The sequence below is a fragment of the Magallana gigas genome, chromosome 9 (genome assembly GCF_963853765.1).
Source record: "Magallana gigas chromosome 9, xbMagGiga1.1, whole genome shotgun sequence".
Lineage (NCBI taxonomy): Eukaryota > Metazoa > Mollusca > Bivalvia > Ostreida > Ostreidae > Magallana > Magallana gigas.
Genome location: NC_088861.1, coordinates 35,295 through 52,887, shown reverse-complemented (window position 1 = coordinate 52,887; position 17,593 = coordinate 35,295). Strand labels below are relative to the sequence as shown.

The following is a 17,593-nucleotide window of genomic DNA, read 5'->3' as shown; positions in this document are numbered from 1 at the left end:
AGCTATGGCATGCTTTCAATGATATAATTTTCTGTATGGGATTCTTAAATTTTCTAAGTACAAGAATTTCAAGCAGGAAAAAAGTATGCAACAAAACAAGCGATCCCTTCATGATTAAGACTTCCAACAATTTCTGAACATGTCATGCTCAATGCTCAGATTATTCCATCGAGTAAAACTATGATTCTCAAGACAGTACATAATATCAAGTTGAAACCAGCTGATGCACTAGAATCTGTCTGTAACCAGTGTAAGCATTATCTGATATAATCCCTCCCTTACCTCCCCACTCAGGCTTGTCCTCCCCTTCCTCTTCCTGACCTTCAGTCTGACCTTGACCATTGATCCTCGTGACCTCTTCATCTTCGTCCTCATAGTCCTCGGCCGGTACTAGGGACTGCCAACAAAGGTGACATTAAAACAGTGTTTTACAAAACAGAGGTAAAAGATATTGAAAGATTTTACACATAATCAAATTATTTTTTAGCTACATGACTACTTCTCGACTTATATTCCCTGTCATATTTACTTGACTCCGATTTCATCAGGTATTTCAGAACTCAATATTTGTTTTAAAATGTGCAACAATAACATCTTCCTCTGCAAAAACACCATTTTGAAATGATGAACTTTATTTAAAATACATGTGAAAATTTAGTAAATTTCAGCTGAATATCAAATGAATTCCTACCTTCTCCAGTGAGCTTGTGAATGCCAAGTCATCCACACCAGATTTCTCTAAAAGGTATTGTCCCAAAAACTCTAGGGGATTCACCTACAACGCCATGAAATACTCGACTTATTTTAATATATTTCTTATAAATGTGTTTTTGTGTAATTTTTGTCATGATATGACTGATTAAAGCTGGTGAATAGGAATTGGTTTTCTGAATGCTTATTCTTTTATCCTTTCAGAAGAGGTAGTACTAATAATAATTTGTTTATAATCTTTACAAAGATCACTTTATAGTAAATTTTAAAAATATGCCATGATTAACACATTTAATTTTCAAATTGCTATTATTCTCTCTATTATTGAGAAAAATGGTAGGAAATCAGATCATATTTTTTCACAAACACAATATTATATCGGCATAGAATATAGAATAAGGAAAATATAAGGCACCATAGACAAGTTCCCTTCTCATCAATCACCCCCCCCCCCCCCCCCAATATCAATATTTCCCTTTGTACTCGAAGTCTTACATCTTTGTCCTGTTTGCCCAGCTGTACCAGGGCCTCTGACAGGGAGTTAGTGACATTCTTCACCCCATGGATCTCAGTCTGTCCCAGAATATCAAAGACCAGCTGACCTGTACCCAGAGAAACGAGGCATGAATCATTCACTGTACGTAAATAATTACCTGCTATATGTTGTATTCTAGTATAAAGCAATTACATGAAGCGAAAGTTTTCAGTGTTTCAATGACTTCTCCAAACTCAGTAGTAGATTGTGATATATACATAACAGCATATTCAAACAGCACAGTAAATAAATGCACAACTGAGGTATGATCTTGGAAACAAAACTTTAAATATCATCCCTAAAGTAATCAATATAAATTGCAAATAAAAAAAATTCCCATTTAGAATCAAAACTCATAAATTTGCATAACAGATTTATGACAAAATTGATTTTTTCATTTTTTTAAACGAACAGAGAAAAATAAAATGTCTGTTGCATACCTGTGAGCTGGGAGACAATATCCCTGTGTGTATTCTCCAGGAACTGTCCCAGGTGTTGTTTACAGGAAGCCAGCGCCTCAATGGCCTGATCAGCCACGTGTGACCACACATCCAACTTGCTCTGACAGAAATACACCTCTGGGGGCTGAGTGACTGCCCCTGGCCTGCCCTCTTTGTAGGGAATTAGCCAATCAGAGTTCACTAAAAATGTATCAAGGTTTGATAATTCCCTCCCAATAGAATTTTGTGTTAAATTAATTATAATCTGCTGTTAAATACAATTTGGTACTTGCATGAAAATCATAGATTGAAACAATTGTGGTTCTTAAATTTTTTAAAAAGAATGTCACTTGTGAAATAAACTAGTGTTAAAATTTCGTTAAATAAAAAAAAAGAAACACAAATATTTCAAATATCTGCTATTTTAATAAACTAGCCTCTTGATTAGTATGAAAGACATCTACTAACAATTTTAGTTAGAGAATTTCTCCATACATTTACATATGTTTATCTGTTTTATATTAATCTCACCGTGATTAAAGTTTCCGATAATACCAGTGGGAGAAGAGAACTGCCTCTCTGTCCTAATGCTCAACTGTACAACAATCTCCAAGCCAGGTTCTGTAAAAATAGTCAGGTTTCATGAACATATCTAAAGTCAATGAGCCATTATTTTAAAAGATATGCAGAAGTTATTAAGTATACTTGGAATCTTAGAGTCTGATTTCAGAGAGAAGATTAATTAGTCATATCTTGATCAACACCATTTAGCATTATGGTGATATCAAGTCAGGCATTGATCTAATCATCATTAAACAGACTCCACGGGAGTAAAAATCTCCAACAGATTGGTGTGAATCCAACTTTAGTTATTTCATTTCAATGACAGCAGTTTAAGAATATCAATACATTAAATCAGGGTTCAATAATCAATCAATTGTTGTACCCAGTGGCTAGTCCTAGAATGCTGGCACAGTACACCTGTGACCATAGGTTTTGAGTTTCAAGTTTGTGATTTAATTTTCATCAAATGTATTAATGTTAAATCATCTAATAAGTTATAAACTAACCACAAGCAGCCAAAGGTACAAAAATATCAAACTGGCCGCCTTGATCCGTGGGGAGAAGGTGTCTCCTGCAGACTTTGGAGAAGAAGTCTAGAACATCAGCTCGGTATAACGTATCCATGGTAACAGTACAACCATGGGCCAATCGTAGCTCACCGGGTTCCTCCGAGTGACAGAACAATCCTACACTCCTAAAGTGAATAAATAAAAAGCCATTTTATATTTATTTCACCCCAAAGTTCTGTCTTGGTTATTACTTAAAATTTGTTTCACCATATAGTTCTGAATCAGTAATACATGAAGGAAGCAAGAGGTCAGCAGAAAATCAGTAACTGATAATTGAACTACAAAACCAAGGGGATTTTTTTTGGAAAATCGTACCTTGCTGTTCGGCCAGCGAGAGTTTTTTCCAGCTTCATCATCAGGGCCTCAGATGTTGTTCCCTCGTATTCATACACAATAGGAATCACACCAAACAACACAGCGTCAACCAACAACTGAAAACAGAGTTTAGAATTCATAAGACAATCACAAAAGAACTCTAGAGACATTAGGAAATGATGGTGTAAAACTAATTTTTCAGCTTTTCCTCAACCTAAGCCCCCCAAACTCTTTTTAAAGATTTGTTTATATCAATAATGAAGATGTATATAAACAATCCACCCAAAGTTTTTATCTTTTTGAAATACTTACTTATAACAAAGTTACAGAAATATTTGTACACAATGGGTGGTCAGAATAAGGCCTTGTACTCACATCAGCAGCAGGTACCCTGGAGGAGATAAACACAACTCGGGGGTGGTCAATCTCGTCCACCCCGGTCAGGGGGAGGGTTCGACTCAGGGTCCGGAATTCTGTGGACGTGGGGTAGGCCTCATAACCTGACATCATAGTGTCATTTCTAAAATGGATGCAAGATTAATCAAAGTACTGAAGAACTGGCGGGAGTTGATTTTGTCGATGTTTATTTATTTTAAAATCAATGATATGTTATTTTGCATGACAAGTACATGTATACGTAGTTTCTAATTTGAATTACGCATATTTTTATAGTATGAATTTTTGAACTTTTTCGACTAGAATGTCGAGAAACCTCCATATGAATCATGTTAAATAATATTTAAAGATAAAATTAATTCAATCAAACTATGTATCAGTGGTAGAAATATTTCTCGAGGAAAATTGTATGGATCCAAGCAATATTGAACTCTATATAGTCTCGTTCAACCAATTGCAAACGCTCGGCTGACACCGTAAATCTCCGACAAGGGTTTACGGAGACAGCCGAGCGTCGAGTTGAACGAGACTATATTGAACTCTGGCGTAGGAATACATACGACTACAAAAAATATTTAAATTGTTCGTCCCATTCAAAATCTTACTATTTTTAAGGTATTTGTAAATAAGTTTCCTTGAAAAACAATGCTTTAGCATACATTACATCGAATTCATCAATTATTTTCAAGAACTAAGTCTTGTCAGGAGCAATGATTTGTGCTGAGGTCCAAACACTGTTTCACTTTCGGTTTGTCCGCGTGACTGCATAGGAGAGTTGATTTAAAATCAACTCCCAATAAAAAAAATACAACAAAGATTTGTTGAAGAATTAATTAAAACATTTGTCATTCATATAAATATATAATAAGTAAAATATTTCAATTGAAAGATTGTTGGAGATTTATAGGATTTCTTCACTACTGGTTAAGTACAAATTGCCATGGATTTCCTTATAAAGAAGATATTACTTTATGCATTCCTGTAACTTTGCATTAAACATTAAACCGATGTCAATCAAATATCAGTGAACCACAGGTATTTATTTGAAAAAGAAAATAAATATAAGAATATTGTGGGAAAAATACAAAATATCAGTTACACTATAGCCCTGTTCTTACCCAAACCACTGGAGCTTGGTTTTGTTGCCCACTACTGGGGGGTTCCAGGGGGAGTCGACCAGCTGTTTCCTGCGCCTCTCTTCTAGGTTTATCATGTCCATCACCTCGGACAGTGACTTTCTCTGGGCAGTCTTACTGAGGTCATGGTCCTCTCCTGACTACAACATAGGTAACGCCAACACATCAAGAAGTGGAGCAAAGATTATAAAGGATACACATCATTTCTCAATATTCGCTGAGCACCAATTTTTGCTGAGCTTATTGTTTGGTCAATCAATATAATCAAAATGTTCATAAAAACATAAACAAGCATTAAACTTGAAACTGTATATTTCAACAATTCTAATAAATTCATGCTAATAATAGATTAAACACAGTATTCATATTTTGATCAGACGTTTTTGTGATTGTACCCACTGTCATGAGTCTGTGTCCCTCCTTTCTGTGGGCAGATCCAAGGCCTAAATCAAAATCATGGGACTTGCTCAAGGCCATTTCATGGTTTTTCCTGACAATGCCCCACTTATTGTGATAGACCAGCGCGGACTTGGGTAGTTTAGGGTCATTGGGGTTAGCTCCGTGGAGAAAGGCATAGAAGGACTTATCAAGGTCATTTGGCTTTAAAGAAGCAGACACCCATGGGGGTCGAATCTTCATTGCTGTACCTGAATAATAGCAAAATTTCGGCGTTTGATTGACCTTTCTAGGATTTCAATACAAAATTTTTCATCAGATATTTTTTAATTGATCAAACTAAAACAGTAAAAAATGATGAATTGAAAAGTTTAGCTGTCTATTGTATTATGGGAGAGAGGTTATTTCTGACAATGACTTTTTCGGTATAAAAGTACGAGTCACACAAGAATTACTGACTACTGCTGGTGGGAGACATCCTCCCTGAGCCCCGGGCAGACTTGGGCTGCTTCTTCTTTCTGGGTGGGGACTGACTTCGGACTGGCTTGGATTCCTACAACACATTTATTTAACTGTTGAACTAAATTTTACTTTTGTTCTTAGTTTCATAGGTTCATTAGCAGAGAACAACAGCTGGCACTGTATCTGCTTATGAATTTAACCCATTGAACATATTAGCAGTAAAATGTTATATTTATTGCCTTAGATTCGAGCATGTATGTAAAAAGTCAAAGCTATTCACAACTGATTGTAAATCTGACCAAGGATTTTTACCTGGAAGTCAAGAGCAGGTTTGTAGTCTGGGGTCTGAACACACCCCAGATAATACTTCTTCCAGGCCCCAAACTCATTGTCTGGTGCCTTGTAAGGGAGGAACCAGCCATAGTTTAAACACTTTGGCATCCATACTACATCCTGTACAATGAAAACATTGATTAATATGAAACAGTCCTCTTAGGCAAGCTTTATATACTATTTGTTTGATTAATGTGGTACAAGGTTTTCATCAATGACCAATAATTTTTTTAAAATAATTCCTCTGTCATTCAGTTAATTAGAATTTCCAATCATCTACATACAAAGAGTTTAAATCAAAGGAAAAATATTAAGTATTGGTACATGCTAAAACTTGCTAAATACCAGTAGATAATTGGGAAATTAGAAAAACTCAATTGACTGAAAAGATTTCCTTTTAAATGGAAAATCACCTGTTCGGATAGAAATTTCCAGTGCCAAGAAACTTGGGCACAGCGACAGAGAGACTTGGGGTCCAGAAAGGAGAAGATGTACAGGGACAGGAACTTTGGGAGCACGGTAGTGAAATCGAGGTGCTGTAGGGGGACGTTATCCTGGAACCAGTTCTGTATGAATTTGTACTGAGTACGCTTACACTGCTGGAAGACCGTGGCAAAGAATCGCTTCCTCTGCGAGTCCGTCCACAAGTCAAACTGAAATACAACAGGTATTCAGTTTAGTTATAATTGCCAAAATTCTACGTAAAATTTATTTGATATTTTTTTTGCTCAAAACTATAATTTCTCATTTCTAAGCGAAGAATCTTAGATGCATGTTACTGATGTTGAAAACTTGCCACATACCCAATGGGAAATGAGATCTCTTCTTTCATTGAATATCTGCAACATACAAACAAGTATTCTATGAGTAAAGCACATGCAGTACATATCAGTATATGTCTTCCACAAGGATGAAACCCTGATGTTAATTTTGATTTGGAGTACCATGAAAACCAAAAAGATAAAATACAAAAAGAAAGTGGTACAGACTAATAAACAGGTATGGTCAATTAACATTAATTCATGGAACTACCTGCTCATTGGCTGGCTTGTTGACCACTGGTGTCCAAGCACTGGCGTAGGTTCTCATTTTGTTGGTGTGGAATTTTTGGTTTTCTGCCACCACTTCTTGTTTCCGAAGCGTGTTCTGACCCAGAATCTTCTCATTGTTCTGAGTCAGTAGGCGGGTTGACGTTTTCATTCTCTTCGCCTTCTCTTCCGTTCGTTTATCCAATTCCTCCATGATTTTGGGTAGTGTTAGTTGTCAGAGCAGTCACTACAATCAATACTAAGTTTTTAATATAAATGAGTTGGATAAAACATTTTCATTGTATCAAACTTGGGATGTATGCATATATACATGTACTAAACAAGGCTCAACATTAAGTTAACCGTCCACCTAATGTTCACATGCAATAGAAGATTTTTTCACTGTTTGGCTGAATCTGCATGCAGTGTCAAGGAATGTAAAAAAAACCGCTTTACACAATCAAATTTGTATATTGTTTTCTAGACACATATTTGTTTATTACAAAAATGATTTTAACTCTTTATCATTTGCTTACATTTTCTTCATTGAAATATTGGTTTGTTTAAAGTTGTAAAATTCCTTAATCAAAAATTTGTATTGATAAGACATAATGCTACAGTCGTCCATAGTCAAATATATTTCACAACCAATACATGTACATGTATTTTGAAGGTTAGAGACATTGATAGTGATAGCCCCAGTCTATATTTCCTGTGTTTCTATTGACCGTGTGTACAGGTTATGTATTGGGGTAATTATTGACTTCATAATAGTTAAACTGAATATACATACTAAATTAAAAGTTTCTTTATTTTTTGAGACTGTAGGGAAATAAAACGAATTTAATAATCATTTGTAATATTACTTCTGTTGGAAATTTTTTTCCCATTTTGAAGTCGCTATGTCAAACTGAAAGATATAGAATTTTTTGTGATGTGGATCTGAATACTGACAAAATATTCTTTTGTTTTTTTGTACTTACTAGGGATGGGACGATCCACCGATGCATCGCGGTATTTATTTTGACGATATTTGGACCGATACATTTACCATTAATACAACGATACCTTAGCGAACTTTTTTTTTATTTTCCAAAAATATCTGAGCTATATATATCGGCTGTTTTTAGTCTGCGCGCCTAATATGAAAGTACAAAGATGGCGGAAAACCTCGTAAAGTTGTCAAAACTGTTATGAAGCTAAATCTGGAGTGTGGAAAACTTTTGGATTACTTGTTTATGAAAAAGTAGTGAAAACAAGACTAATGTAATTTGTAAATTGTGCAACGCTCATTTTAAAAATATGAAATCACTTTGGACATGCGGTAATACATTGAAAGATTCAATAAATTTTAAGCCCTTATTCATGTTTTCATTAAGTTGCAATGTATCATATCGCATCTTATGTATCGTGATATGTACCGAATCGGCTAAGTACAGTATCGTCCCAGCCCTAGTACTTACCAATATAAACATGATATTTACATACAGGCATTATTATTTTGCGATTTGAAAAGAAATTTGGTATATACCCAATTGATCAATCTGCAAAACAGTAAATTTCCAACAACAAACAAAAAAAACGTTTTCTGAAATTGCTGCTTTTTATGTATTTGATGGCAGATTTAAAATATGTTTTGGAATAGGTTTATTCAGTTAATTAATCTGTCAACTGTCATTAGTTGATTGGAAATTTAACTATCAACCTTTAAAAATTCAACTTGTCACCTTTTAACAAGCTTCTATTGAGTTAACACCCATGTAAATAATAACAATGGGATCAAGAGCTCTATGTATGTGACTTATGATTTTTTTAATAATCCGGGCAAAGTTTAAACCCCCAGATGACAAGGATAATACACGCTGCATGAACACCCACCCAACCCTCATTTAAAGTCTCTCTCTCAATGCATGTTTCTAATTGACAATATATATCTATTCGCATTTCTTTAATGCAAACTTGTATAGCAATAACATGGCTTCTGAATAAGGCATTATATATGATAAACTTTACAATTCAGTCTTGCAACTTCGACAAGTTTCAGTGACCATGACGTACTGTACGTTGATCATGCATCAACTCATTCCAGCGAATGTACCATTCCAGCTACCCTTTTTTCATCAGTACATAGACAGGTGCTAAAGATACTTTGAATATTGCATAACTATTAGAAAAATTTATATGGAAAACGGACTATTTGTCTACGGTTGCACTATCAATATGCAAATCCAACGTAAAATACTTTGTTTACCTTTAAACCTTGGTCAACCCGCCATTTTTCCAGACATGTTTCTTCAACGCATGCGCAAGCAACACGTTACTAAGCTGAAAAGATGGGGCACCTTAGGGGGTGATTTTATGTTTTCAATAAAGATTACATTGCATATTGACTGACTGTTTAGTGTCTTTCAATTGTAAAACAGGTTATGTTTGATGATTTCTAACGTGTCTTTTCATTATATTTGATATCAAAAGGCACATAACGTTTCAGCATATTTGGATCTATAATAATTCATTCCTACATGATTCAACTACTGACACAGGGAACGGATCTTAAAACTTTCCAGACAGGAAATAGGGATAAGTAAAATAAAGTCAAGAGGCATCATGTTTAGACTGAAACAACATGATATGGTCTGAGCTTTTAATCAACATATTGCAGTATGAAATGAAGTTTTGTTCTACGATATTCTCCATCATTCAAAGACATTCGTTTTAACGTGTGTGAAAAAAAAGTATTTTGTTTGATAAAATCAAACTTCATTAAATCATACCTTTGAAGATTCCTGATTAATCAGTGGTCTAGCTCAAGTTCCCAAGGCCGGGACTACAGTCACTTAACGCCTATAATGTGTGGGTTTTTTTTTTTTTTTTTTTTTTTACGAAGAATGCCTAGAACTACATATGGCCCATAGCTGCACAACTGTAGCTACTGTAAATTAGGGTTTATAGACCGTATTTCCGTCATTCCGAATTTACAGCTGAGCTAAGACTGCAGCTAGACCTGTCAATTAACCCGAATTTACCGTGGAACTACAATTCTGCAGCTATACCAAATTCAGTCAATTGGTTACCGGACATGCACTCTTTGATCCAGACAGGACAGTTAAGATTGTTTTTATTCGAAATACATGTAGGATAACACTACATGTTATCAGTTATATATCAATGGAAACCGAACATGTTTTGGAAAATATTGAACTTTTTAACAATAATTCTTTAAACTTTAAAATCGATGTTGAATATTTCAATTAAATAACACCACAAAATTACGATGATAGAAACTTTTAAACACCCCCCCCCCCCAACACGCAGGTGGCTGAAATTTAATTTGCTCAAATCTGCAGCGTCAAAAATCATAACTTTTTTAAAACATTAAAACACTTTAATAAACACATTCATCATTAAAGAGTAAAAATTGTAAAATCGATCTGTATAGCACTTGCAGCATCAGAAATGTGTGTACTGACTACTTACAGAGTAAATTATATATATACGTTCCTGTTTTCAAGTACAACATACATTTACACTTTTCATCAAAACTAAACAAATTAACAACACCCAATGATGCCCCATACACAGAAAGACAACACGCATTCATCATACATGTATTACGCTTGACAGAAACTAAAAAGTCCCTCAGTGAGATCAAAGTTAAATGGCAATTCTATCTGAAAAAATAGACAAATTCTACAAAACATAGCAGTTTTTCTCCAAGTTTTCTACATCTAAAATTTATGAACTAAAAGGACAAAATGAAAATTACAATTTTCTAAAAATGGGGAAAATGTGATAAAGTGTCTTTTCTAAATATTATGCACAAACGTCATTTATCCACTTGTCGTAAATATTCCTCCAGTTTCCGCTGATTTTCGTGTAACTTTTCTCTGAGCTGTTTTATTCTTTCTGCACTCATTTCCGATTTCGATAGCTGCTCTATGTCAGTTTCATTGGTAACCTTAACAATATCGTCCAGTATCTTACTCGTGTCATTTTCACCGTTGTGAGATTTTAGCTTTTTGTTATCCCCATTGTCAGAGGAGTCACTTCCAGGAGATCGTGGTCTCTTGTGTTTTTTGTGCTTTTTCTGTTTCTTTTCTTTTTCATCGCCATACCCTGAAGTCTTGGGTTCGTATTTGATTTTAATTCCACCAGGAATGAAGTAATATTTTATTCCCTTGTTTACTTTTGACTTTGCAACGCCCGAAACTGGCTCATCAACGGCGGCTGACGCGACACTTGACGTTGCTGTGGTAAGTGTGGTGGTAGCTGTCGTCTGCAACGTGCTGCTTCTTTGCGCAAGTGTTGTGGACTGCGCGCGCACTAAAGTATTATTCGCTGACGTCATTCGCGGTGTCTGCGTGGAAAATGAAGTCAGCTGACTCTGCATTAGTGGCCTCGAGGCTGGCAACTGGCCGATTCTCCGTACTGTCATAGCACAAGTTGCTCGTACACTTGGATTCACAGCTCGGAGTGCGACAGGATACGGCCCATTATGGCTCATTGCCCCTACCTGGCCCAAAGTGAGCGTATTGGGAACCGACGAAGGGACTGATAGTCTCATGACTGGTTGCTGCGTACGAAGCATTGCTTGCAGGTTGCTGTTGGCGAGATTCCTACTACCAGTTAGCACACTGTTACTTGTAATTCCTGCAGCTGGCGTAGTTGGTCGTGCTACATTGCTAATGGACGTTCCCGGGAGACTAGTGTTGATGATACTCGACGAACCGAGCTGAGGCAGAGACATCACCGAGTGTAAAGTGGACGCAGGCAAATTAGGACGAAGTGGATTCATGACACTTGTTGGTTGCAGGTTAAGTCGTGCTCCTAACAGAGTTCTGGGATTGTTCATTGAACTAGCTTGTACTGCTGGAGCAGTGCCGGGAACAACACTTGGAATGCTGCTGATGCTTGAACTAGGAAAAAGGACATTCTGTCCATTCATTCGCACCAACAAATACCTGCTTTGGGGAAGATTTGGTACACTATTGTTAGTTTTCATAGTGGCAGCGTAAACCTGCGATGCTGCCTGCAGATTCAAAGTTGGTGTGTTATTTTGCAGTAGATCACGTGACACTGGGGTGTTCGAATTTTGAACCTTCAGTTGTTCTGACGTTTTACCCAACTCACTTTTTTCTTTTTTCCTTATTTCAAGAGACAGTGATGAATAAAGCTTTCGCCTTTTCATTTTTAAAAGTTTCTTTCTCGTAAGATCCTTCATTAGCGCCTTGATGAATAATTTTCGGCAAGCAACATTACACTGTGTATCTTTAAACCGACACCCTCTTAATTTTTGAGGCCGATGCGAGGTCGTACGGTTCAAAACGACAGAACAACCCTTCCGAACACGCTTATCTTTTAAAACTTTGGTGTCTATTTTCAAATTAATCGCCTCTGTCCAGAAATCGACCTCAGAAAGTGGCATGTTCTTCCCATTATTGAGCCAAGGCTTGATTGGATCAACTGGGGCAAGAGAAAACACAGAGTTTATCATTATTGTAGGTTGCTGTTGGGGGTTAAAGGCCGTTGCATTGGCAGTTGTTGAAGCGGTGAGCGTAACGTTGGCTGTTCCTTGAGTCTTTGCAGTCGCCAAAGACACATTACTAGGTACAGTCATTGCTGGAATAGCCAATCCTGGAACACCCAAAACAGAAACTTGTGAGAAAGGCAACCTTGTTGCACTCTGTACTGAAAGGGGTAAACTATTACGATTAAGCGAGTTCAAAGATGCTTTGGTACTGACAGAGCCATTAATACCTTGAATTTGTGTCGTAGACAGATTATTTAAACTCATAGGTTTGATATTTCCAGCACTGTTTAACGACAGGAATTTTACCTTGACGGCGTTATTTTGAACAACATGCAGTTGTTGTTGTACAAGAGACATCGATGCCGTATTTTGTGTGATCAGATCTTGTTTTTGTCCTAAAGTAACAGCCACCGAGCTTGGTGCAGCATGGGACTTGGCTCCATTCGGAGCGGCGGTCTTAATTTGAGGATCACGTATGTCTGTCATTATTTTTCGTGTTACGTCTCCGGTAGAGCCTGTCCCCTTGACTACAAGAGCATTTGGCGCTGCAGAATTGGAATTCGTATCAGCAGTTGCAGTTGTTGTAGATTTGGCTGTGACAATGGTTTGAGTTGGGTTACTGTTTACAGCAGACGATACAGGCTTTGCAGCATTGGGGACAGTTGCAGACGACAAAGGCCTTGTAGAATTTGGGACACTTGCAGACGATATCGGCTTTGTTGTAATGGGAACGCTTGCGCACATTCTCGAACTTGGTTCTAAATGGGAGTTGGAGGTTGTCCACTGAGTTGGTGGATGAACCACTGAACGTGGATTTAATTTCGATGCACTGTCCTTTGTAAACAACATCACTGGTGTAGGTTCAGAGCTTTGACTTGTCTTAGAACCTTCCGTTTTGGGGTTTTCTTGAAGCGAATTAACGTCTGAGTCATCACATAGATCTATAACCTCTGGTTTACTCGGCAACGGTTTTTTAGAGTAGGAGTGAACGTTGGGATTGACAATCCTTGTATCACCCATTTGTTTAAACACAGGCCGAAGGTAGGAACTTTCTCCGGACACGACACGCTCCCACCCAACACCTTCTGTTCCACCTGGCCCATTCGGCAGGACAGCAAACATCTTTCCTTTGTTTACTCCTTCCTCAGGAATCATGAACACCCCCATGGATCCATCGGGCTTTACCTTTGCAAGAAGACGATGCTTCAGCTGATATTCACCCAGAATTTTGGAGTCACCCTTCAGCTGAATGGTGCCATCGTTACGAATAAGAAGAATGCCGCTATCACTGAAATGGAAATATAAAAGATGGACTCATTTACGTATTAAAATCAAAGTACTGATGTGCCGAGAATTTATCAGCTAGATTCGTAACTATTTTCCGTATCTTGTCATGGAGAATCTTTCATACAATGTAACAAGTAAAGGGTGAATCGTTAAGATATTATATTTTAAGATGGTAATTTTTTTACATTCACTGTGAATTAATTAATAAAATTAATTAGGAACGATAGATATGTTTTACATGAAATGTTCATGCAGGTTTAATGGACTATTGATACAAATAGGTACTTAGTATTAGTTTGCAAAAGCGCATTCCCAATTAATGCACATGTTTTTGGTACTGATGCTGAAATATAATGCAAAAATCTAATTGTAGCATTGCATTGTATAAAATGATAAAGTAAATTTGTCATTTACTTTAAAACTTTTAAGAAAGTATGGGACTGACACCAAAGTAATGAAAAAATTATATAACTTGGTTAAACGGATAGCACTTATTTCTTTAAACAGAATACTGTATATTCCTTATTTTACGCAGGTAATTAATCCCACGATTCCATCGGTTTGCTTCAAATCACGAGAATATAAAATCACGAACGCCCAATTGTTAGCATAGTTTCATTTAGTTTATTTATGTCCGGTTAATGTGTTTGTTTCCATGGTAATTTGGTACCGGTCAACAAACATACCCAAAATTGTTGGAAATACTTCAGCTCATAAAAATACACCCCTTGCAACAGGAGTTGGGCAATGCTACAGAGATTGTAATTATGAGATTTCATTTTTCTGAAATACTATTCATGACACATTGACGGAATAGAGAAAGGTAAAAATATATTTTGTGAAATTAAACTCCTCAGTTTTTTACATCATACAACCGAATTGCTTCTGTATGGTTCAAATTTGCTTTTTGTGTTGACCTTCAATGCAAAATGGCCAGAAAATATGTTTTGATTTAATCAAAAGTCCTACACTTTACTGAAATGAAATGTCCAAATCATAAAAAAAAAATCATATGCCAAAGAATCAGGATAATAGATATACACACCAATCTGAATTTTTTGGTGTTTTTTTTTTTCAATTTCGCACATTTTCCACTTGAACGCTATTCTAATCTAGATAAATAAATCAATACTTTTTCTATTCAATAAACATTCAGTCAATAATCTCTCTATTGCAATGCTAGTATTTAATAAAATACACAAAAAAAGTCTAAAACTATAAATAAAACTCCCAAATTTCCTCTGTTTATTCAGCTGTTATTAGCATAACTGCGATAAGAGAGCGCCCGCGTTTACACTACACCATCTTTTTCTGGGTTTTAGCAACCTTTATTTAGTGTTGGGCCTTTTAGCAGATTCAAATGCACTTGGGATTTCCTTTGACTTGGGAAGATGTTGGCTTATTTGCGGAATTTATTTCTCCATTAATAATTCAAACACTTTCTGATTAGCTTAATTGCACTTTTGATAAAAGATCTTGTAATTCTTGGTATTACTGGAGAGCGAGGCTACCCATTGGTGCTTTAGATGTTTCGAGTGTTTTTGGTTTGATTAAAATTGCCGTCCTATTTTATCCTTTAGGTTTTCCTTGTGTTGTATTGAGCCTGCCTTGCACATTGATTTTTTACGTACATAAGACAGTGAATTAGGAACCCTTATGCCAAACACACACTATAAGAAGAAACTTCTCTTTCATCTGAAATATTCTTAATTAAATATCATAAGCATTTTAAAAAATCGAACTCAATGCATTTAAGATACCGGTATTTTGTTATATAAATATATTTGTATATATAAATAGTTTATAAATATCGCCACGCGATTCTGCTTTTTAATTATAACAGTTGCAATATTGTAGCCCTATCCGATTTTTTTCTGACTGAGAACTCTGAATGCAACAATTCTAGACTATCTCCGTTTACAACTTTATGAGACTTCAGTCAAAAAAGTTGCTTTTAAGTAAGTCTCTTCAGAAAAAAGCGTTTTCATAATTCATGACGATCAAAACAAACCAATATATTATTTAATAAAATACACCCAAAAAAAAGTATAAAACTATAAATAAAACTCCCAAATTTCCTCTGTTAATTATCTGTAATTCTTTTTAGTCCGTGTAGCTACTAGCTACGTTTTTGTATTTGCTCTTGATCTCTTATTCTTGATAACAAAAACAAGTCCTTTGGGGGTTATAGATTGCTTCTTCCGTCGAAAGCAAATGCCAAAAGGATTTTCGCAAGTCATAATATGAAAAAAACAATAATTATGAAATATAAATTCAGGTCATTTACATCAAATAAATTCATTAAAATGTGTCCATACCCACTCATGTTGCTGATAGAAAATGTGCTTCAGCGACCTTGAAAAAAAATGAAGAAAAAAATTAATATGACATGAAATTATGTTTTATAGTATGTTTTATAGCGTACTTGTAAACACTTAATAACAGTTAATAACAATAACTTGATACTTATTACACCATAATTTTAGTAGGTGCACAAGTAAAATTATGGTTAAAAATCATGACGTCGTTTGTTTGAAAATGATGTTATTTTTATTTCGAATGACGTCATTTTATTTTAAAAATGTCGTCATTTAAATCTTTTAAAGACAGATAAAATAATTTTATTTTTTGTTTGTTTAATATTACTATAATAGGAGTGTAACGTTAAATAAAAAAAAATATAAAAAAAAATTAATTGTGATAACTTCATTAACTAGATAATTTTTATATTTATTTTTAAATTAAAAAGCATGTAGTCAAGCAACCATTACCATTTACATTCATATAAAATACAGTTTGTTACTTAAACAGAGAAAAATCATGTGCGTTAGTGACAACATTTAGAGAATATGATCATTAACGACATCTTAATAAATTAAATGAAAAGGAGATTATTTAAATATCATTTTAAATTTAATAAAATACATGATATACTTATAAAATAAAATCAATGAATGAAATAACCACCTCTATGAAGCCTATAATGAATAAGGTAAAAGATAATAAAAAAAACGACATTACGTAAGATTTGGTTTTACCAACATATCAATCATAATTATTAATTTTTTTATGAGAATACAATTAAACATCTACTAACTACATATAAATATTACAATTATAACCAAGTTTTAAAAATCAAACCTTCAAAAACTTTCAGCCAATCAAAATCAAGATAGTTTTCACCTCATGTCATGAATTGAGCGCCCGGATGTGTGCTTTGTTGTGTTTAATATCACGCATATACCATGAATACCGTTCGAAGCACATTGGTACTTACTAGTTTGTTAAGAAATATGCATCCTTTCAATTGTTCAATGGTGAAATCGTTGATCAACTACCATTTCATCGACAAAAATTCAACATTTTCACTCGTCTGGTCTTATTATCTCCTCTTGGAAAACAACAACTGCGTGCGCAACTCATTACCCATGAATCCTTCATGTCACGTGATCGAGTTATTTTTAATCGTAAAGGGTTCACGGAAGTTCAATGCATTATACGTACGAGTTGATGTGCGAACTCAAAGGAAGTAAAACTGCGTCTGATCATTATTCTTTCAATATTTAATGCTATTTGACATATTGATTTCAAATATTTAAGATTTTTTGTAAGCATTTTATTTGCAAAGCTCTACACATTGTAAATGCCACGGCACACCGCATCTGTTTATCACTTACAAGTGTTGGGGTCCACGAAGGGGCAACAGAGTAAATGCCATGTTTATATTACGAGTGGTATGACAGCGCCGACAACTCACCTCGGCCCTTTTAAACATTAAACACAGCGAAATGAAACCACATACGTAGTTTATTAACTAAGTACGTTGTGTAAACTGAATATACTAATTGTCCTTTGTAATTCATAAAGATAAACTATATGTTTTGTTTCTTT

At 35.3% G+C, this 17,593-nt stretch overlaps 2 protein-coding genes and 1 non-coding gene across 6 annotated transcripts in view; all 3 read right to left on the bottom strand.

Annotated features, from left to right (window-relative positions):
* The window catches only part of LOC105332809 (epithelial cell-transforming sequence 2 oncogene-like), a 35,581-nt gene extending 26,379 nt beyond the window's left edge, over nt 1-9,202 (bottom strand). For all 4 annotated transcript variants that reach the window (XM_011435528.4, XM_066072141.1, XM_011435529.4 and 1 more), the window contains exons 1-16: nt 9,137-9,202; nt 6,890-7,132; nt 6,661-6,696; nt 6,271-6,510; nt 5,837-5,977; nt 5,522-5,615; nt 5,066-5,313; nt 4,649-4,806; nt 3,510-3,654; nt 3,135-3,250; nt 2,757-2,944; nt 2,218-2,307; nt 1,687-1,887; nt 1,207-1,313; nt 692-775; nt 283-397 (exon numbers count right to left, since the gene is read on the bottom strand). In XM_011435528.4, the coding sequence (XP_011433830.3) occupies nt 283-397; nt 692-775; nt 1,207-1,313; nt 1,687-1,887; nt 2,218-2,307; nt 2,757-2,944; nt 3,135-3,250; nt 3,510-3,654; nt 4,649-4,806; nt 5,066-5,313; nt 5,522-5,615; nt 5,837-5,977; nt 6,271-6,510; nt 6,661-6,696; nt 6,890-7,099 (2,173 nt within the window). In that variant the 5' untranslated portion in view covers nt 7,100-7,132; nt 9,137-9,202. The remainder of the gene's footprint in view (nt 1-282; nt 398-691; nt 776-1,206; nt 1,314-1,686; nt 1,888-2,217; nt 2,308-2,756; nt 2,945-3,134; nt 3,251-3,509; nt 3,655-4,648; nt 4,807-5,065; nt 5,314-5,521; nt 5,616-5,836; nt 5,978-6,270; nt 6,511-6,660; nt 6,697-6,889; nt 7,133-9,136) is intronic.
* Nucleotides 2,409-2,503, bottom strand: LOC117692337 (Z30 small nucleolar RNA). Its single transcript, XR_004603758.1, has one exon. It is a non-coding gene; the product is annotated as a Z30 small nucleolar RNA (small nucleolar RNA).
* A 1,046-nt stretch (nt 9,203-10,248) lies between the features above and the next one.
* LOC105332810 (uncharacterized) lies at nt 10,249-17,140 on the bottom strand. Its single transcript, XM_011435531.4, has 3 exons — nt 16,980-17,140; nt 16,021-16,057; nt 10,249-13,703 (listed from the first exon to the last, which is right to left on the bottom strand). The coding sequence occupies exons 2-3, from the start codon at nt 16,026-16,028 to the stop codon at nt 10,712-10,714; spliced, it is 3,000 nt and encodes a 999-aa protein (XP_011433833.3). The 5' UTR covers nt 16,029-16,057; nt 16,980-17,140; the 3' UTR covers nt 10,249-10,711.
* Between the last annotated feature and the right edge of the window lie 453 nt (nt 17,141-17,593).